Here is a 22,500-nt window from a genome sequence, read left to right as displayed (position 1 = left end):
GCCAAGCTCCAGAAGAAGGCCGCTGAGTTCAACTTCAGGAATCAGCTCAAGACTGTCAAGAAGAAGGAATTCGAGCTCGAGGACGACAAGGGCGCGGTGAGTAGCACCTCAAAAGACCAAGGAAGAAGGCCTGAAAAGGTCGTCCTTCAATAACGGAGGAGGAACCAAATCCTTCCTACCTTTACAGAATTTGATCCCTTTAAAGAATCTCCCTAGATTCTCAATACCTGAAGGTTTTTTCCGAACCTCTTAAATGTTCAGCTTCTTCAGAGATCCTTTTAAATATCGAGTTGTCAGTTAAACTAGAGATTACTCATTGGGTTTGTTACTTTACCATTTAACTATAAATACTACTTCACTTCAAATTATGCTAAACGATTTGTTGATAGCTAAGCATATCAAAAGGATCTTCATATATTTACCTGCAGTCTATAAAATGAAACCTTACCTGGTAAATGCATGGCCTTTCTATCCAAAGTGATTGAGTTAAAATTTCCACACTCTTCTTTTAAAACCCCTTGTATTTCTAGAGTTGAAACTGAATTGCCAGTTTTAATTACCTTCTTTGTCTACCTGAGAACCCCATACATAAAATTCTTAAGGCCAAAGGTCTCCATCCGTGACGAATATTACAGTGAAAATTGATGATAACTTTACTTGTAATGTGTATGGATATGTATACGCAAGCGTGACGCAAAATTACATGCACCGTACCCGAGACTTTGCCCTGCAGCGGAGTGAAGTTTTCCGCGTACCCAAGCATAAATGCATATGCCGTACGCATATGCACATGTAATGCAGTCGCATATCAGTATACATATAAATTGCACATGCATTGCAATGCTGTCGACTTTAATGGTTTTCATTTACCTGAAGCCGATATGAAGGCAATTCGTTCATTTTGTCAATATGGCTGTCGACTGAAGTTCTTAACTTCGTCGTTCGTTTTCTCGCCTTGCAGACCAAACCCGACTGGGCGGCAGGAGGCCCCGGAGCCGCTAAGAAGGTAAAATTTAGCACAGATTTTGGGCGCCCAGGTCCTGCTGTCCCAAATAAAAAAGCGCTTACTTTATTTTCCTTCTTTTCGCTCAGTTTGCTGCCGACTCACACACACACACACACACACACACACACACACACACACGCACGCACACACACACCAGCATACGAGATGCAAATACACACAACGCAGTATATGTGAACATGAAGCATAGTTTGATAAAATTCAATGAATTACGTTAATCTACCGATATTTAAACCAGAAAATATGTACAATGCAATAAAGATATATCTATTATACAAAGAACATCATGCAGTCTTTAAATTATCACTGAATGCAACACACACACAAACGGCCAAACAGTAAAACCACGATCAAGACACTGACATTATCGCAAGCAAACAACGCTGCTTGGATTAGATCTTTTCTTTTCTTTTCAATGTTTATTTTTTTCAATTCAATTTTCCATAGAAGCAAAATAAAATAAATTAGCAATAATCGGACGTAGCTCATTTTTCCGTAGTTAATATTATACAGATTTAGAATTGCCTAAATGCTAACTATTCTGTTGGTCCCGTTGCTGCCATTATTATTTTCGCTAACACTTTAACTTTTCGCTTTCAAAACTGACCAGAGAAATTAACCTTAAAACTTCTAAAACAGATTATTGATCGAAAGTGATGTCCCACTTGTGAATCCCGATATAAGTAAAAGATAGCTTTCAAGAACTTTTTGAATGACGGTTCGAGGAATTCTCATTTTTCTACGCTTAATCGTTTAAACGAAAAATCTATTATTTCTGGCGAAATACCCAATCAGAATTTGGTAATACAGAGAATTAAGACAAGTCTTTTTTTTTATTTATTTCAGTCAATCAAGAAGAAACATTTTAAAACGTTTTAACATTTAAAATAATTGTATCGGTTCAGAATTCGCTTTGTTGTTTTAACAGAAATAAACAAAACGGGCAAGTTCATTCACAGCTACTGATAGACTAATATCTAAATCTATCTGACAAATGATGGGCACAATCAACTTGAAGGAATCACCTTCTTTAGAGCCCGGTATTCTTACAAGTTGCACATAGTAAAACGCAATTTAAAGCTGTATTCTTTGATCACTTTAACTCGATCAAATCTACATGGTTTTTTTAACTCATTCTTTTTATATTTCTTGAACACTCCCGCACTAGGGTTACGAGTTTTTCTCTTTTTGTTTTTTTTATTTGAGCCGTTTGATAAATTTTATTACTTTTATCAAGCTTTCGCTTGCTTTAGTTAGAAACTGCAAATAATATTCCTTCTTTTAAATGTTTGCACTGGATTGAAGGCTGTTCGAATGCCGGCGGGTTCAAAGTGATGTCCATTCCACACACATTACATACGTGCGTACATTCATATATATAGTGTATTATATATATAGATATATATATATATATATATATATATATAGATATATATAATATATATATATATGTGTGTGTATGTATGTATGTAATATATATATATATATATTATATTATATATCTATATATATTATATATATATATATATATAATATATAAATACGTATACACGCACGACTTCATTTGAACCTGCCATAACTTCAATCGAACATCCTGATCCATTTTATGTGTAGGAGAAGTGCTTAACTAATGTTTTTCACTTCTACTTTGCTTTGTAGAATGGCAATTCACAGCCATTACTAAATCTACTCTCTTGTCAATAATTAGACGTCTTCATAATCTGTGTAAAGCTTAATTCGTGTCTCCTTAGGAGAGTAACGTCAATGTGTAAAAGCCTTAATGAAGTAATTTCTCGTAGAATCAGTAATTTGTAGCTGCTGTACCGTAGTAATATCTGTATGATTGTAAGGTAGTACTTAAGTTTTTTTTCTAGTTTTTTGCATCTCAAAAAAGGATAATTAATGTATGACTAGTTTACATATTAATGTAATAAAATATACGAATGATTTTTCATAAGTGTAAAGAAATATTAGTTTATCCTTATCATTAACTAGGTAATAGGGTCCCTGTTATTCGGAAGAAGGCGCAACCTCGAAATGCATTAGAAAAATATAGTTCAAAGTTTCAGCAGTTTATGCGAAAGTTGAGCTTAATTATCAATAAATAATTGCACGATTCAATATCAAGGTAACGGCAAAAAGCTGAAAAAAATACATCTCATATAGCCAACGAATTTATGGTGATTTCAAAAGTAACTGGTTCACTTTATCTCGATCAATGCCAGCATAAAGCACTTTTCAAAATAAACGGCTTCCTCTTCGCTCGATCGCTTTCAGCCAGAACTAACTGCTTTTCAGAAGCAAATGTTTTCTCTCGCACTCGATCATTGGCAGACTGACTTGCTTCTCTGTGTCTGCTAGTTGGCTTCTTGTAAATTTAGGTTAATGTACAGTCGAAAATTCAGAAACAATGAAGTCGTATGAGAAGGATTAGCATGATTACAGACGCGGAGTATAACCAATACCTTTCTTCCGAATAAGGTTACCCCATAATATGAAGTAGATTGCTTAAAGTTAGAGAGGATTCAAACAGAAAATTTTTATATTCTTTCTCTCTCTCTCTCAAAAACAAAACTAAAATTTTATTTCAAATTTGAAATGTTCTCTGGTATAGTTTAGGTTTATCATTATCAAATCAACTGTCTATCTTTATTTTTTCTAGTATTCATGATATATATTACCCTGCTTTTATATATCTCAGATCTTTAGTATTTATTTATTGTAGGCCTCTCCAGTCACGACACTGCCCTAGAGTTGTTGATTAACTGATTGTGTATCTGATGATAACAATGTTCAGTTTTCGCAAGATTTTAATAATACAATTATTGTGCCATAACCCCAAAGCAAATTATTATAATGCTCTGATGTTTTTGTCCACTGTGTTACGTTCGCACCAAAAATAAATACCAGGGCTGAAGTCAGGGCTCTTTCAAAATCTTCAAAAGACCAATTTCAGCATAGAATAACGAAGGAATTCGGAATAACCCAGATGACTGATACCTTAAATAATAAAAATTATAATAACCCCAATATCTGCTGACAAAAAAAATCCATAAGATTCATTCCCATTTGCTAAAACGGACAGAACTGTTCAACAAAAAACAGACCAGTATTGTGTATATTTTTTTTTTACTGAACACTGTACTATTTCTTTCCCTGTCTGAAGCCCAGCTGTAATAATAATGAATAACAGCAATCACTCAAGAGTCATTTGTCATGACGTTACGTCCTCGACCAGTCTTTCTCTCTATATCTGTCTAACAACTGTGCAGTCTCTCGTATCACAGCCTAATTTGATTTTGCCTTTTGTTTGATCTGACTGCAATTTAAAGTTTATCAATATAAGTTTTCTTCGCTTTATTTATTTTTTATTTTTATTTTTGTGGGAATGGGCTTGATTATCTCGTTCTAAAATTCTCAAGTTATGTTTTGTTCCTGGTTGATTTTTCTTGTTTCTTTTAAGTTCGTTTATTTTCGCTTCTCGTCGAGGTATTTACCTCGATTGCATTTTTTCTTTCTTTTCCTTTCTCGTGTGTAACTTAGTTTACGAATAACACTAAGGTTTTGTTCGATTCCCATCAGGATCTCAACTTTTATACTTGAATTAATTTCATATTTCCCATGTGTTCACATACGTATATATTCTTGATATTCTCATTACAGTTCTAACACGTCTTATATTTCTCTGCATTTGGTATGCTCTTCATAATCTTAACTTTCTCGAAAAATTAATGACTTTATCATTTACATCGCATTTTATTCCCAATCTTTATCTTTTCTTCAATTTCTTAACATGGCCTAAAATCGATGTCTAAGGTAAAATTGGGTATAATTAGCTAATCACGTTAATAACAGTAGCAGCAGACTCTTACAACAGTAACCCTGTTATGTGGTATAATGTTAAGAGTAAAAAAATTATATATATATATATATATATATATATATATATATATATATATATATATATATATATATATATGTATGTATGTATATTATATATTATATATATAAAACAATATGGGAACAGAACTGATATTAAGAACATTTTAAGACCATTTCTCATTTACCCAATGTCTTATTTATCCAAATCACAGGAAGAGTAGATTACGGGACATCCTCTCCAGCAGTAAAGGGTAATAAAAATTACAACTAAAAATATATATTACTTCTTAATCATTAGTTTAAACACACCACGGTAATGATAGCTAATATCTACCATAATGATAATATAAGTATAATGATAACGAAAAGCTTTAACTGTAAACGCTAACTATAAGAAATATCTTCGTCGTAGAGCTCAGCATTCTTAATTTATAGCAATCTAAAGCTCTAGCAACAATAACGAAAATGATAAGTAGAGAACTAAATATCTAATGATAACGATAAGCTTAACCGTATACGCTAATGATAACGACCCTAATATGATAAAGAAATATCTTGATTGTAGATCTAAGCATTGTTTATCAAGTGTATTGAAGCTCTTGCAATAATGAGCCACTAAAAACATTCCTGGGATTTTTACATATAGAGAAAAAATGCTGTGTATTTAGACGTAGGCGAATGGTCAGAAGCATCGTCATCTGTTGCTACTTTTATGCACCTGCTATTATTGCTCCTTGTACTGCTAATACCCATGTGCGGCCAAGAATATCTGGATTTATATGATTACTACCCTTATCACTACTACTGCTACTACCACTACTACTACTATTCGTATCACTTGTACTACCATTAATATATAAGATATTTCGATGACATGCGTGACGCCTGGGCTTTTCATTAGCTTTTAAATAGATTAGCATGAACATCAATGCAATAAGATTTTAAGACTTCATTTCCATTCGGGGTCGTTAATCAACTTCAGTGGGAATTGTTGAAGAAGAAGAAAAATATGAAAGAAACATATCAGTGAGAAATCATGTGAATTGAAATGGTCTGTCTTATTGTGTTCGTGTTATGCCTATCTCCTGATCTGTCTCTTAGACATACATCTGTCTCTTAGACATAATACTCCCTTTTTTTTCACTATCGTCCAATCAGCATTTTAACTTCATAACAAGAAAAACTGTCCAGAACGAAGCTAACATCTTCAATTTTGGTGATTCAGCCACACAAGGACAACCCGAACCCAGCCTATTTTTGCCTAGACTCTTTAGACCAAAGATTTTTCTAAGAATTTAAAAGAAACGAAGAAAAAAATCTTGGGACCTCCATTTGTTTCGGTAGTTTTTAAGTTTCTTTTACGACTTGTGCATTCGTTTAGTTATTTTCAATAGAAACTATTTATTTTCACAAGTACGACGTACATATTTTTATAGCCTGAGAGTCAACATCTTGATTTTCCTTTTATTTAGTCATTCTAGTCTTGTAATTCTGCAAAACCGAGAGATAACTTAGAGTGATATGATATCAGTTCTTCTGCCAACGTTCCTGTCTTATCTGCTACTCATCATTTCCCCCAACTTTTCCATGACGATAATCCCTGACGTTCCTCCCAGTACCCAACGAGACATGAGATATTACCGATAATATTTTGTAAATGGGCGTTTATTTCAGCGTTCATTACAATCGAAATATTCCAGTTCAGAACAGTGATACGACTGACAGTGAATTGAAAACACAGTGATGATAAAAAAAAAAGAGCTATGAAATCGAAGGAAGAAAAATAATGTCATCGATAACTTTCAAAGGTTCCATAGATTCCGCTGGGGCAGGGTGAGATGGAGTGGCTGCAAAAAAATAATAAAAAAATAAAGTAAAATAAAAAAGAAAAAGAAAATATATATTTATATAGCAAACTTCAGGTGTTGTAAGTTTAACTTTCGTCCGGATTTTGGCCCAAAACATTGAGTGTTTTTCCCCAACTACCAAGGCACATTCCCATCATCATCTTAACCCTTAAGCAACCAAATCCCAACCTCAACTCTGTGCCTCGTTTTTTTTTTATTTTTTTTTTTTAAATATTTCTTAAGAGATTAAAAACAGGGTTTTTCTATGTCAGTCCGCTTCCCTGTGCTACGTGTCGAGTCCCACCTTGTTTGCCCAGAATCCGGACACGTGTTTGTGTACAAATGTTGCAAATAACACTTGTCTTTTTTTTCACTCTCTCCCTCTTCTAGGAGGGGGAAGAGGGCGGAGGACCGGTAAGTGCTTTTCTGGCCAGGTTTCAGAGTAACGGAAGAATTTAAAACTCAGTGTCAGTCCTCTCGACGTGATTGGCCAGATTTCAAACTCTCCGCAGACTCTTTTGTGGTCAAACCTGTTTGGACAATTCTGACTGAAAGCGACCGTCAAATAACTGTTCAAGATTACGTTACCTCTACACCCCTAAATATCTGTTGTGAGAAGAATAAATCTGATAACAAAATGCAAGAGGACTACTGAGATAAATTCCTCCTAATTACTCTGACTGTTGCCTCTGTCCCATGTTATAATTCTGTATCAATAAAGAAGGCGCTTAGATACAACTGCAGCTTGGGTCCTGCGAATTTAGTTGCTCCACGCGCCTTGCAAGTCTTTAATTGACAAGTTTTACATTAATAATATTTTTTATTTGAGGAGAATTCTTTCCCTTCATTTTGATAGCAAGTGGACAGTATTTTCTCGGCCTTAGCCTGACTAGACCAAGGAGAGTCGTAGTGAATGAACATACTTTTAACCAAAACGGAGAATATGTATATAAAAAAAATACCTACGTTAGGAAATACATAAAATTTTAGAATCTGAATTTTTGGACTCCTGATTTTCTGACTTGCAGTGAGGTTTCTTGTGACTTTTGACTTGATGAAAGTGATAGTTGCTGATAGTGAATTTGAAAAAAATTAAGACTTCCTACTAGATGAGACGTTAGATTCCCGTAATGCCTTGCATGCATTTGCTTACTCTGACTTGAAAACTAGCCTACCTCAGTTTAAAAAACAGTAGGCGAAGACTGTCTGCCTTACTGCTAAAGAAAGAACGTGATATTTTCATAGACATTTAGACTGAATGATTTTCCACATAAAAGACCTCAGAACCTTAGAAAAAAAATTGTTCCCTTAATCATCCTTTTGTTGATAAGCGTGTTTCAACCATTGCTTATAATTCTCTGTTGTTGGTGCATTTGTTGCATTGAATGAAGTATTTTCTGAATGAAAATAAGACAATCGGAGGATCTGATACTCTCTTTTGTTTCATATGCGTATTTGCCTATTTTTCCACACCTTTTCATTCAGAGGTAATGACTACGACGCTCCTCCTCTGTCAACCCTCATAATGGCGATTTAAAAGAGCCAGAGTTCTGTTGATTTCAGTTCACAACATTTCTCCTTAAAAGAGCTTTCTCATTTACGTCATAATGCTTCGGTTTTAGTTACGTATGTTTACCATACCTTAGTCATGTGCTGTTCTTAAAACCGCCAGGCATTTTCTCTTTTTCTCTTTCTCTCACATTTCCAAATCTTGGATGTTGGATGATACAGATTAAAAGAAGAAAATGCAGGACCAAACGACCCACTTAAGTCATACTTTTGATGAACATGTTTCTCAGAAGTGAAGTCCATCTTCATCAAAATTATGGAGGGACATCTGGAAAGAGGCGGAGGGCTTTGCTGGATCATCTGTCTGCCATGGAAGATTGACTGGTGGTACTGGATTCCATGAGCATCATCAGCCAGTCAAAATGGCATTCAGCTTATAGATGCCGAGGCTCTACCTTGATGACTCTCTCTCAAAAAAATATTAAAGAGCAACATACTGATTACTACTGGTTATATAAGGTCGATTAGCCATTATGGATAAAGCGGTATTCGTCCCTATGGGTAACCAGTCGTACAGTATAGTGAAGCTCTGAAGTGGGTCCTTTGGTTCTTTTCGACAACGTACTTTGTTGTACTAATGAACGATATCTTCCCTACAGGCCGAGGGTGACGCCCCTGCAGAAGAAGGTGAGTTGAAATTATTCCTTTTATTCATGCTGCATAAACGGTATCATTGCTCAACTAGGCTATTTAGGGAGGGTGGTAACTCGTGCCTTCGGGAAAAGGTTGTCCTTATTCTTAATATTGCAAGTTCACCGATTACCAGTGAAAATACACAAAACGAAGGAACACGAAGAAGCGATCACCATCTCCTTAAATAGTTCACCTCACCATTGCTTTGATTTACTTTCCTTTTTTTCTTTACGACCGAATACGGAGAAATAAAGGATCGGAAGAGCTCCCTTCTTTCTCTGTTGACTCCCAACACACAGTTTTGCGGCCCACCCACCCCCACCCATTTTGCAGGCCAGGTCCCTCCAAGATTTGCTAATCTCGATTTCTTTTGCAGGCTAACAAAAATCTTTTTACCCCATTTTATTTCATCATAAGGCATATTGACATTGTTTTTGTGCTTGTTTCTCGTTTTGTTGCGATTGTCCGTCCATGTGTTGCTGTCCGTCTTTGGTTAATGGGCTTGTCTCTATATTTTTTTCTTAATCCCAAAATATCATTTACTTTTCTTTTTTTTCTCTCTTTGATGAGTTGATTTTGGTAATAATGGTTACGTTCTTTTTCCCCTCCACTAACTTGACACTTGAAGGTAAAGAAGGTGCCCCTACAGACGCTGCTCCAGCAGAGGGCGTGCCAGCAGAGGGGGCTCCTCCTGCTGAAGCACCTCCTGCTGAAGCCCCGCCTGCTGCTGAAGGAGAAGCTCCTCCTCCTCCTCCAGCTGAGGGGCAACCAGCTGAAGGTTCTGCCGAGGCTCCACCTCCAGCTGAGGGAGGCGACGCTCCTGCTCCTCCTCCCTCTACTGAAGGAGGACCTCCGGCGGAAGCTCCCGCTGAGGCTCCTGCAGAGGCTCCGGCGGAGGCTCCAGCGGAGGCTCCCCCCTCTGAGGCTGCCCCTGCTGCTGCTGCCGAAGGCGAAGCCGCCCCTCCTCCAGCTGAGAGCTAAGAAGCAGACGACGCCGAGGAAGGTAAAGTGATCTACACCACCCATCCACTGATGGCAAGACAAAAACCAAGGTCTTCTACAACGGGCGACTTCACCACCACCACCACCATCGCCACCACCACTATCACCACCAGCAATCACCGCCAAAACCTCAAATTACATCACACACACACACAAATCACATTAACTTTTTTAAACCTTTTTCTTTTAATTAGCTACGATTTTGCCTTTTGTTCAATTAAAAGCCTTTCTTTTTTTTCCCTTTTGTTTGCAGTGTGCTGACCCCATCAGTACCAGTTCTCTGTAACTTTCTAAACAACTCTTCCTAATTCACCAAAACCTAACGTCACAAATATTTTCGAGCTAGTATTAATGATGCTTACCAAATTACTCTTAGTTTTAATAAGAAACTCCTAATAGCAACAGATACTTTCAATATAAGTCATTAAGATATTTAATTGGTATAGACTGCTTTTTAAGTATTCAAGACAATTATCTGAAACGACTGATTTGGACATTTAAAACCTACCTCATTTATTATTATTATATTTTTCCTGGCTGTTTCTCGTTTGATTTCTTTTGTCTGTTTCTATTTTATCTGTTTATTTCTGTTTCGCAATTTTATCAAGAACTAATTTACTCATTTCTCTCCTTTTTTTCTACTGTTAGACTATTCCTATTTTCAGCATCTTACCACTTCTTACTTTTCATATTTTTTTTCTTTCCATATTTCTCCTTAATCTCTGATTATTTTTTCTATTATTTCCGTCCTACTTTTTCCTCCACTGACTATTTTATTACGATTACGTTTCTTTCTGTTTTTCTATACTTATTATTTTATTTCTATTTGTTTTTATTCCATCTCCTTCAAGAAATTAAATGTCTATGAAAAAAAACTCATGAGACAAAGCAAGCTTTTGCAAACGAAGGTCGAAAGTGCATGAAAGTATCTTTGTTACAGCTAAAACAATAGATTAGTGAAACGCCATTTCATCTGTTAACAGGTGCCTAGGAATTCTATCAAAAAAAAAAAAAAATGCCGTACCTTTGTAAATAAATAAAAACGATTTATAGATATTCAAAACTCCTGGAAATCTTAGGATTAATCTACCATCCTTATTTAGCTTTCTATAACTTAGTGATTTTTTTACTATTATAACATTAGTCATCATTAGTTCTTTAGAGTTATTTACTATAAAACCTAAACGGAGGAAACCCTTCGTGAATATATCACGAATATTAATTTGATAAAGGCTATTACCACCAATTAGTAAACAGTTCTCTTATGTAATTTTTCTAGCGTTTAGTTTTAGACTTCTAGGAAACAATATGAATTTTAATTATTGACAAGTACTGTATAAAAATAATAAGCAGACTCATTGTCAAGGAATACTATCCTACCTAGGTATCATGTAACTGATTTTGCTTTAGGTAAATTGTAGGAAAACCAGTTTATATCAACTGATAAAAATATATATCTAAATATTCAATTAACTGACGCAAAAGTGCGGGTATATATTCGTTTACGTACGCACATCATAATAGGCAGATTTATACTAGGAGATATTAAATGCTTATGCAAACAGACAGGTTTAAGTATAGTAAAGCAGAAAAATATAATCTTAAATTTATTTTCAAGAAAAGAAAAACTGGCAGATGGACATGACGTAAATATCGAATATTGACATCCTGACATTATTGACGTCTGATTAGCAGCGGCAGGGAAAAAAATTAAAAAAAGATGGTACAGTTATCGGTTTAGGGTATTCACCTTTTTAGACAATAAACAGAAAAAATGTCTGTTTGATCTTGCCCACTGGACTAACAGCTTGTCTGCTATCCCTTGACAGCCACTGCGTAAAAAGTGTTTCCATCAACTGCCGTGGGAAAGAAGGAGAAGAGGAAGAGGAGATGGATTAACAGCAGCGGGAGTGACCGGAGTAGGAGGGGGAGGAGGAGGAGTGGGAGTAGGTAGTAGTAGTCGTGGTGGTGAAGGCGTCGTACGCTTCTCTCTTCGTCTTCTTCGTCTGAGGAGTCTTCGTCTGCGTCCAAGTCTTCGTAGTCGTTTTATCTTTCTTCTTCTTCATCGGCGTCGTCGTCGTCGCTGCCGCACTCTCAGTTGCAGTCGTCGTCTGGATGTATGGCAGTTGTCGTCGCCGCCGCCGTCGTCCTATGTCTTTCTGTTTCTCGTGTCGCCAAAGTGTATTCTTAATTCATTCTCATGTAAGATTAACGCTATTCTACGCACCCTGATCTCGCAACGCCGCCGACGTGATGATGATGATCTACGATCGACGAGAGCTCGTCTCTCTTACGCTAGAAAGATTCAAGAACAACAACAACAACAACAACATGAACAAGAAACAAATCAACCACAGATGATGATGAGAAGGACTAAAAATTCGTTCAAGAACACCATGAGCGAGAAAGAGGATCAGGTGTACAGGGATCGATCGGTGTCATCCGAAAACTTATGGATTCACGAAACACGTCTCGGCAAAAACAAAAACAAAAACAAAGCACAACAACAACAACGTCAACAAAAACACAAACATCATCAACGTGGAGTCCTGAAGAGGCTCTGGACTGACTGTGAACATCATTATAAAAGCTTCAACAGTAAACGTAATAAATTTGTATTACTAATACACTGTCCTTGTTTGATTTCCACAACCTTGGAATAAAACGTTTTTTAATGCTATAAAAATCATTATTGATAAACTCAACAGCTCTATAAAAATCATTATAGATAAACTCAGCAGCTCTCTTATATACTCAGATCTGAAAATGAACTACCTATACATAACAAGAAAAGGGTCTTCCAGTGTTCCATCGTAAAACGCATTTCTCTAAAATTCATATCAGTCTAAGATTCTAAAAATAAATATCTAAGCCAAAATAAAATGCAGGCAAGAAAACTTGAAGTGGATAAGGACTTCTGTCAAATGACGTGTCTAACCTGTATGGTTACCAACATGTTTAAATCATGTCCACAACTGTTTAAACATACATCCATTTGTACCACTTTACACCATGAATGTAAATAATAGACCGAGTGCTCATTAAAGGAAAAAATCATTCACCTGCCCATTGGGACTAATACAGAAAATGTAAAGGAGCCATAGAAAAGTAACTAAAATAAATAATCCTGTGCCAAGAAAAAGAATAAAATGCAAAGACCACATCGCTACGGCCTTTGTTATAAAGTTAACACTGGTGTCAGAAAGTCCCATCAGAAGAGCTTATGTCATATCATCACACCAGGCAGGCCTCTATTACGAAAAATACACATCAGAAAGCACCTGACAGTCACATTAGAAAAGCCTCTGTTGTGAACAATCCACATTCAAATGCCTCTCTTATGTAGTCATATCAGAAGGGCCTCTTTTTAAAAAACCTCATCACAGTAGCTTCTATCAAGTTAAATCAAATAGGCCTATGTTACAAATGAGGCCTTGGTTATAAAATCACATAAGAAGACCTCTCTTATTGAGTAATTCCATGAGGGTCCCTGAAATAAAGTCCCATCACAATAGACGAAATATACAAGCGGACAGAAAATGAGCTAATAAATCCCAGAACACAAACATGAATAAATGATGATGAAGTTTTTGCGTGCAGGTAATTGTAGATGAAAATGCTGAATCGTTTCTGGTTTAAATCCGCTCAAGTATATCGTTTTTCTCTTGCTACTTCCACTTTGAAAGACAACACTGCGTCTTTGATTTTTGAAGCAGTTGATTTGTGATGAAAAAATTTGAGAAATTCATCTTGAATTTAATTACAATTGATTATCCATTATGTATTCAAACCGTGGAGACATGCATATGGAGCAAGCATAAAAGGCCATTAACTTGCCAAGGAGACTTGCACAGAATACAATGTCCTATTGTAAAAAAAAAAAATAAAAAAGAGGAAAATGAGAAAGTAAAATGAATGAAGATAGAATGGTTTACAGTTAAGTATATGCAAACATAAACAGCATGATTTCATAAAGGTTTTCCATTTACTAATTACTATATGAAATAAAACTAGTTTAGTGCAGCTTCTGACACTGCTGACGCCCAGTTTATCAATATCTGGAATTTCAATGGCCTGTTTTTGGGTTACAAACAGACAGATAGAGAGAGAGGTGGGGGTAGGGAGGGGGGGACTTAGGCTAGACGAAAGTGTGGAACAACAAGCAAACAGGAGTAAAATTAATTTTCAGGGTAATAATCATAACAGTAAAAGAAAAATCAAAACGTGAATCATAATCAGCAGGAGACGCAGCAACTACAACAACATTAGGATATCAGCAGCAGTAGCTCCAGTAAAAACTCTGTAAAACAACAAACGAAGAAACAAGAACGATACTAAAATCAGACACAAAACCTAAAGTCAATCCAATAACAACACGTGTAACAACAAGAAAACTGCAGAATCAATAGGCTTTCCTATATCAACAATACAACAAGAAGTCATTAGAATCCTTCGCTATTTAGCTCCTCGCTGTCTCCCGGGTTCATACGCCATTCTAGCACTGGCGACCACAACCGCAGTTAGAATCGATTTGATAATAACTCAAAACGTTTATCTGCTGTGGTGCGTCTCCTGCACACGCATAACCTTGAACTCCCCGTGTAACAATAACAACTGTAACATAAAACACCGGCGAAGAAGAGAGTAGAGGAATGCTATTGTTCGAGGTGGCAGTTATCTATTACAGATTCTATTTATAGAGCACGGCCATTCTAATCCGGTTGATATAGTGGTTAATATCAGCTTCCATATAGGTACGTGAATTGCTTGACGTGAGAGCTGATGCACATTACGATAAATATTGTAAATGTTAATACACATTAAGTCATTCCTGTCCTTGTGAACATACATATACGTTTGCATTTGTGGAAGGGCATGGTATCAAGAAATCTCAAAGTAATTAAATAATTAACGGCAATAACAGAGAAATCAACAAAGGAAGCATACGCATGAATATTAAGATTTATATAATTCACATATATATATATATATTAGATATATATATAATATATAAGTTATATAACATATGTATGTATGTATGTATGCAGCATTAAGCCGTTTCCCCTGAAATTGATTAGTTCCAAAGAACAACTATATAACACTGGCACCTGATCAGAAGCCACAGCAGCACGCCATACCATCTTATCCACAACACTGCGAATGAATGAATCGCCGTCTCCATCGAGCATTTCTGCTAATGGTGTATATACAACTATGTCAAAAAAAAAGACTGTTGTTGAACCTTCTACAAAACACTGGGACATGCAACTAGATAGGATCTAAAGACAATGGTAGTTGCCATGGGTCATTATCGTGCCTTCTGGGAGATGGAACCACCTCTTGTAGACAAAACGAACCACGACTCCTAAAGAATGGAACCACAAGAGCTCCTGCCTGGACGGATATAGAATATTCTACTGCCCACCTAAGGCACTCGCTACCGTGTCTTTCTTGCAATGGGAAATTTCCTTAGCATTGCACTAAATAGTCCTACACAAAACTTCTACTATAAATTCATATGCAAAAGGTAGAGCAGATATACAAATACAGTCTTTTATTGCTTCTCTATCTTTCCTGCCAGTAATAATAATAATAATAATAATAATAATAATAATAATAATAATAATAATAATAATACCATGGGACACCAGAGTTGAAGAGAAAGAGAGGGAAAAAATGGATAAGTATCAAGATCTGAAAATAGAAATAAGAAGGATATGGGATATGCCAGTGGAAATCGTACCCATAATCATAGGAGCACTAGGCACGATCCCAAGATCCCTGAAAAGGAATCTAGAAAAACTAGAGGCTGAAGTAGCTCCAGGACTCATGCAGAAGAGTGTGATCCTAGAAACGGCACACATAGTAAGAAAAGTGATGGACTCCTAAGGAGGCAGGATGCAACCCGGAACCCCACACTATAAATACCACCCAGTCGAATTGGAGGACTGTGATAGAGCAAAAAAAAAAAAAATAATAACAATAATAATAATATAATAGCATAAAGTAGATAGGCGTGCTCATAAACGAAAATGCTCCATTTGAATCAGCTGAAAGCTATAATAGGAAATTGTACGCCATCAGCTTAGGCTGTAATTTTATGTTCTAGTATTAGGCCTAACGGAGAGGAGTCACGAATGAAAATAAGAAATTAGGCCTCCATAAGCCAGATGAATGGAGTTCGATGTGTAAGATTTGTTTTCGTTTTAGGGAGACATAAGATAATGGCGATAGTGATGGCGTTTATTCGCTTACTATTACCAGTAATATAAAACTTACGTCATAACTTGTTTTCCATATATATATATATATATATATATATTATATATATCAATATATATATATATATATATATTATATAATACATACATGCCATTGTAAAATAAAAATAATAATGTATATGAGATAATATACATATATACTGATAGAGAGAGAGAGAGAGAGAGAGAGAGAGAGAGAGAGAGAGAGAGAGAGAGAGCAATATCACCTCGATGTGTTTCCTATAACATCTTGTCAATCAGAACAGTATTAAGAACAGTGTTGGCCCCCTATTCCTTGTTCGTGCTACTTAAGTCTTCCAGAAGGCAACGTTTTATTTTTATAACTACTCGGACTCTGAGCTGATGAAGGAGAACGAAACGAAGGGAAGGAAGTGACCTAATGAGGAAGAACGAAATGAGAAGACAAAAAGAGGGAGTGGGAGAACCACCGCAATGCGTGGCAATGCCGGGATTATAAAAGTCTCTTCCGGTGGGTGAGAGACAACCTGAAGCGTGGGATTGGTTGTTCTGTTATTCTTCATCTCTTACTGTATTTGCAACTTATGTTAACACTTCTGTTTTAGCTCTGCAATACAATCATCCAACACTTCAGTTATTATTGGTTATCTAAGATCATTCGTCTCTATACACCCATTTGTCACGAAAACCCTGAATGTTCGAGAGAGAGTCAGAAAGGAAAGAGGAGGATCAGAACCAGAAGCAAATATTTTCACAAAGACACTATTAATCAGATATCGAATAACGCTCAAGGGGTTGGCAGCCCCCTGTAGCTTCCTAATAGATAATCTAAGTTCAATTTGTTACTTACGTGGAAACCTCACACAACAGTCCATGTTGTCACGGGAGTGGATACACTGGCCATGCCTCAACTCTACTACTGCTACTTATGATCAAATCGCCCTTGTACATTGCTTCACATAGAGGAAACTTATTTGGTGATAGAGTGGCTTATCTATGTCCTCGTGAATATCGAGTACATCTCCAGTGAGGTAAAATTCGTATTGTCTTCCAACGCTAAAATCAGCTTACATGTAAGATTAGCCTCCAATAATTATTAAACAGGAATGAAGAGAAACCAGAACCCTTACCACGTACTATTAAAGATAGCACTGACCCTGAAGAAGGACCTGACTGCATAATTATCAGATTCAAATTCAGTACTTCATTAAGACCGTGGGCTCTGCAACGGAATGTAATGGGCAAATTTAGTCTCTCTCTTCTGTCACTTACAAAAAAGATGCAACCAACAATCACTTAAGGGCTAAAACAACGACCTTCGACATCAACACCATCAGGAAGGCACCATTATTCACTATTATTCTAGACTACGGAAAAGGCACCCTTAGTTTGCCCATGTTCAGAAATCATGGAAAATCTAAATTTGAATAGCAAAATTAAGTCCGAAATTGTGTGCACCATAGGTTACTGATACCTGAAAAACAAAATGACACTTTCCCTTAGTACGAAGCCATATTCTGAATATTGCTACGGTCAAGCAAGATATTGAGATATATTTACAGCTTGGTAGACCGATGGCTGGTAGGCTAGGAGCGATCGAAATACCAAGCAAACATGGCTAAGCGCTAAACCACGCAGCAACGACGCCCACATTGGCCGATGACACCATCCGAAGATGGTCGGTTCTGTCCCCATATAGTGTGTGGGTGGTTGTGATTGTGAGTGGCTGCTAGTTCATATATCTAGTTGTAACGCAAGATTAATGAATAAGGAAAATATATACAAGAAAATTATACTACAATGAAATTTATGGCAAGAAAATGAGTCTAGATATATGTATACATTCCATTCTAATTTTTATGAATTTTGCCATGTACCTTTAAGTGGCGTGGTAGAAAATGTATTGGAGAACATATTCATGACTAGATACCATAAAATACATGCAACACGACTGTAGACACAAGTCAAGACGCTGGATAAAAAAAAAAAAAAAATAAGTAAGAATTGTCACGAAATGTCAGGAGAGTTAATAGCAATGAAGCTTAAGCAGATTGAAACGATTAATATGTATGTATATATATATATATATATATATATATGTATGTATATGTATGTATGATATGTATGTATGTATATATATATATATATATATATATATATATATATATATATATATATATGTGTGTGTGTGTGTGTGTGTGTGTGACTGGTAAAATGTTGTTACAACAGAATTCCATCTACTAAAATAAAAGGAGCCTATAAAAACATCAAAATATAGAAAGAAAAATCCTATATTTCAGAGACTGCTGTATCCCTCTTCAGGTAGATGAATGAGAAAAGTTACAGAAAAGGTGGTATTTATACCAAGAGGTCCATCCACAGGTAAGCCAATTTAGGTCACTCCCGCTCATAATCTTCCTTTAATCTTCTTAAGCGCTGGTTGAATGAAAACCTTATCGATGACATCTGAATCCCGTACTCCCTTTGAGATGTTCATTACCTGCCTCTGTTTAATCAAGACCGATTCCATCATTTGACTCTTGTAACCGCAGTTGCTGCTATAAATTATATGTGACAAATTCCAGTTTATTCTATGGTTATATATATATATATATATATATATATATATATTATATATAATATATGAATATGTATTATATATATATAATATATCATATATTATAATTATTATATTATTATAGTATATATATTATATATTATATATGTTATAGTATTATTATATATTATATATATAATATAATATAATAGATATAATCTATATATATATACCTCATGATATAATTTGAGGCTTATCCCATACGAATTTTTTTTATTTATTTTGAATAATAATAATACTAATAATAATAATAATAATTTTAAGTAAGAAATTCACTTCCGTGAAAACAAATTGTTTAAAAAAAATATCCACAATTATATATAACAAATATATTTCTATGTAAAATATAAAACACAAAAGACTTTCGAAGAACACTTGAACGGTGTTCCTCATCAGTGATTACATTTTAACGTCACACTGATGAGGAACACCGTCAAGTGTTCGAAAGTCCTTTGTTTTATATTTTTACATAGAAATATATTTTTATATATAATTGTGGATATTTTTTAAACAATAATAATAATAATAATAATAATTGATATATATATATATATTATATATATATATATGGATATATATATCATATATATATATATATATATATATCTATATATATATATATATATTATATATATATACCTCATGATATAATTTGAGGCTTATCCCCAATACGAATTTTTTATTTATGTTGAATAATAATAATACTAATAATAATAATAATAAATAATTTGTTAAGAAATTCACAATTCCGTGAAAACAAATTGTTTAAAAAATATCCACAATTATATATAAAAATATATTTCTATGTAAAAATATAAAACAAGACTTTCGAACACTTGAACGGTGTTCCTTCCTCATCAGTGATTACATTTTAACGTCACACTGTATGAGAACACCGTTCAAGTGTTCGAAAGTGCTTGTGTTTTATATTTTTACATAGAAATATATTTTTTACATATAATTGTGGATATTTTTTAAACTAATTTTATATAATAATAATAATAATAATAATAATAATAATTGATAGGCCCCTTCCTCTAAGGTAAATATCAAAGAGTGGCCATAGACAATTTCTGCTTCCTTTTTTCATTTACTAAGTCGCTAAATTACATAGTGTTGCAACATTTTCGGGGGAGAAAAGCACGGGGGGAACCGATAATCTCTTTGAAACAATATGAAGCGTGCTGCGCATGACTCCACAACTAAAGGGTGATACTTTTGGGGTAAAGACATGCTATGGTGTTTGCTTCGAGCAAAGCAATGCCTTTTTTCATATACTGTGTTAACGACGTCACCTTATATTTTATCTACTCTTGCTAGACATTAATAAAAATAATTTAAATTTGCTCATAAATCAATTCACATACAAAAAAAAAAAAAAAAATCTTTGGTATTCCTCCCATATAAGACAATGCTATAAATTACCGTACTGTTGCATTAACCACAATGTCGTCATTTTCAAGATCTATTATTTATTATTAAGTTTACGTCATTGCATATATCATCTACTCTCGCTAAACAGGTTTAAATATCTTAAATTTTTCTAATTTTCTTGAATTAATTCGTATATTTAAAAATAAATCTATAAACACCTTCCGCTTAAGACAATACAATGAATAAGTGTTCCGTTAAATCAACCACAATGACGTATTCGGCGAAATTTTTTAGTGTCAAGTTAACGAACGCTACGGATTAGCAGCTGTTGTTGATACGATTCGCCAAAGAATTTAGTTTCATTAAGAATCCGGCAAATACAGAAGTTTATTGGCCGTAAACCATAATGAATGCATCTTTACGAGGGTTTAAAATGTATTTAATCCTATTACGTGACGTTGTTATGAGATTAAATTTAATAAATAGGGAACGGTATTCTCTCTCTCTCTCTCCTCTCTCTCTCTCTCTCTCTCTCTCTCTCTCTCTCTCTCCTGTTTAGTCCTTTACTGACAAGCCAGTCTACGTCCGGATCTAATCCGGATAAATGTAGCTTTGGCGGAAAAGCAATCAGTTAATAGTGTTTAATATATGTTAAGCAACGCAGATTAATTACAACAGGTTAAACATTCTTAACATTAATACCCTCATATATATATATATATATATATATATATATATATATATATATATATATATATGTATATATATATATATATATTATAATTATATTTATATATATACCATATACTTAAATACACATATTTTATAATATATATATACATGTAAATCTATACACACACATATATACAACTTGAACGCTACTTGTACTAATGCACCTTTCTTTGTGTCCGCCGTCCCGTGGGCAAACCATGCAATATTGATGGCAGGGTTTAAAGTCGTAAACAGAGCCCCCAAAACGAGTGCACCCACGCTAAAATGTGATCATGGTAATGTATGGGCTTTCGTTCATTTCATTACGTATCATGAAGAATGCCCTGCTATTACAAGTGAGTCATGTAATGAATCGACTGTCTCCTCCAACGGCTGGTCAGCTGGAGAGAGAGAGAGAGAGAGAGAGAGAGAGAGAGAGAGAGAGAGAGAGAGAGAGAGAGAGAGCTAACTCACTGTATAAGAAGGCTATTTCAAATTATATATACATTCATAAAAAATATCTATTTTGCACTAAAACATCAAAAACAGCCCATCGAACTGAAGCTCATATCTTGGCTCAGATTGGCTGGTGTATAGCAGTATTAAAAATTAAATATACTGGTATTGTTACACTATGTAAAAACTGTATTACCCTCATTAAAGTCCAAAACTGTCATCATAGCATCACCATCTTGTATTTCATTCCTAACTAACGAGATAATAAAACGACTGTAACTCAACTCTATGAATGAGAAAAGGCAAGTAAAAATATTGATGCATACACATACCATGAAAGTCTCCATTCCGCCAATCACAATTAGCTAGAATTCTAATCAGCTGATGATAATCATCGTTTGGTTCAAATAACCACATTATATTTCACATAACTCATATACTCTGTACATCTACCCCACAGTAAACACAAGTCTTCCGGTTATTTATAAACGGGCTTAATATTCACCAAGTTTGTAATTTCCCCTAAGCGGAGGAACCTGAGATGGGGTACGGACAGCATAAATCAGTTCATTTTTCACAAAGCAAAGGCTTCTTTCTTTAACAAAGGACGATCCATAGGATTATGAAACTCCACAGGACTACCATGAAAAAATCCAGAGCTGGAAGTAACAGGAAAAAAAATCCAGAGCAAGGAAGTAACAGGGAAAAAAATAGATGGAAAAGGTGGCGTAATGCAAATACTCTTGTTTGTTTCCACATGGTGCATGATAGGCTCAAGTTTCAATGCGTGCATCGAAGACGGCTGACTTGAAAGGTGTCGATATGCGGTTAGCAGTCTCCGAACTAAATTGTGTTACATGGAATATGTGAAATTCAGTGATTAGGAAATCCATGGGGCATATTCAAAATACCCAATTCGCATAGGAACATTTGATCCCCGAGTGCTAGTACTAATCACGGCGAAATAGTGATTCATCTACACTGTTTCGCCGTGTTTGGTACTATAATCCCTTTGGGGGTCAAATGTGTTACGCCATGTTTAGTACTAACCCCTGGGGGATCAAATGCAATTAGGGATATTTGATCCCCCTAGGACTAGGACTGAACACGGCGAAATACATTTGACTCCCCACGGGATAGTACTAA

General features: G+C 35.2%; 2 protein-coding genes across 2 annotated transcripts in view; one reads left to right on the top strand and one right to left on the bottom strand.

Moving 5' to 3' along the window:
• Positions 1 to 12,587, top strand: part of LOC135197686 (troponin I-like) — a 43,189-nt gene extending 30,602 nt beyond the window's left edge. The window contains exons 9-14 of the mRNA XM_064224703.1: positions 1 to 96; positions 962 to 1,006; positions 7,144 to 7,167; positions 8,922 to 8,949; positions 9,584 to 9,958; positions 11,787 to 12,587. The exon at positions 1 to 96 is cut by the window's left edge and continues 46 nt beyond it. Of these exons, the coding sequence (XP_064080773.1) occupies positions 1 to 96; positions 962 to 1,006; positions 7,144 to 7,167; positions 8,922 to 8,949; positions 9,584 to 9,936 (546 nt within the window). The 3' untranslated portion in view covers positions 9,937 to 9,958; positions 11,787 to 12,587. The remainder of the gene's footprint in view (positions 97 to 961; positions 1,007 to 7,143; positions 7,168 to 8,921; positions 8,950 to 9,583; positions 9,959 to 11,786) is intronic.
• Positions 1 to 22,500, bottom strand: part of LOC135197692 (ras association domain-containing protein 10-like) — a 708,795-nt gene that overhangs the window by 680,709 nt on the left and 5,586 nt on the right. The gene's annotated exons all lie outside the window — the stretch shown is intronic.

The sequence above is a fragment of the Macrobrachium nipponense genome, chromosome 21, assembly GCF_015104395.2.
Source record: "Macrobrachium nipponense isolate FS-2020 chromosome 21, ASM1510439v2, whole genome shotgun sequence".
Taxonomy (NCBI): Eukaryota; Metazoa; Arthropoda; class Malacostraca; order Decapoda; family Palaemonidae; genus Macrobrachium; species Macrobrachium nipponense.
This window is presented reverse-complemented; position numbering and strand designations above follow the sequence as displayed.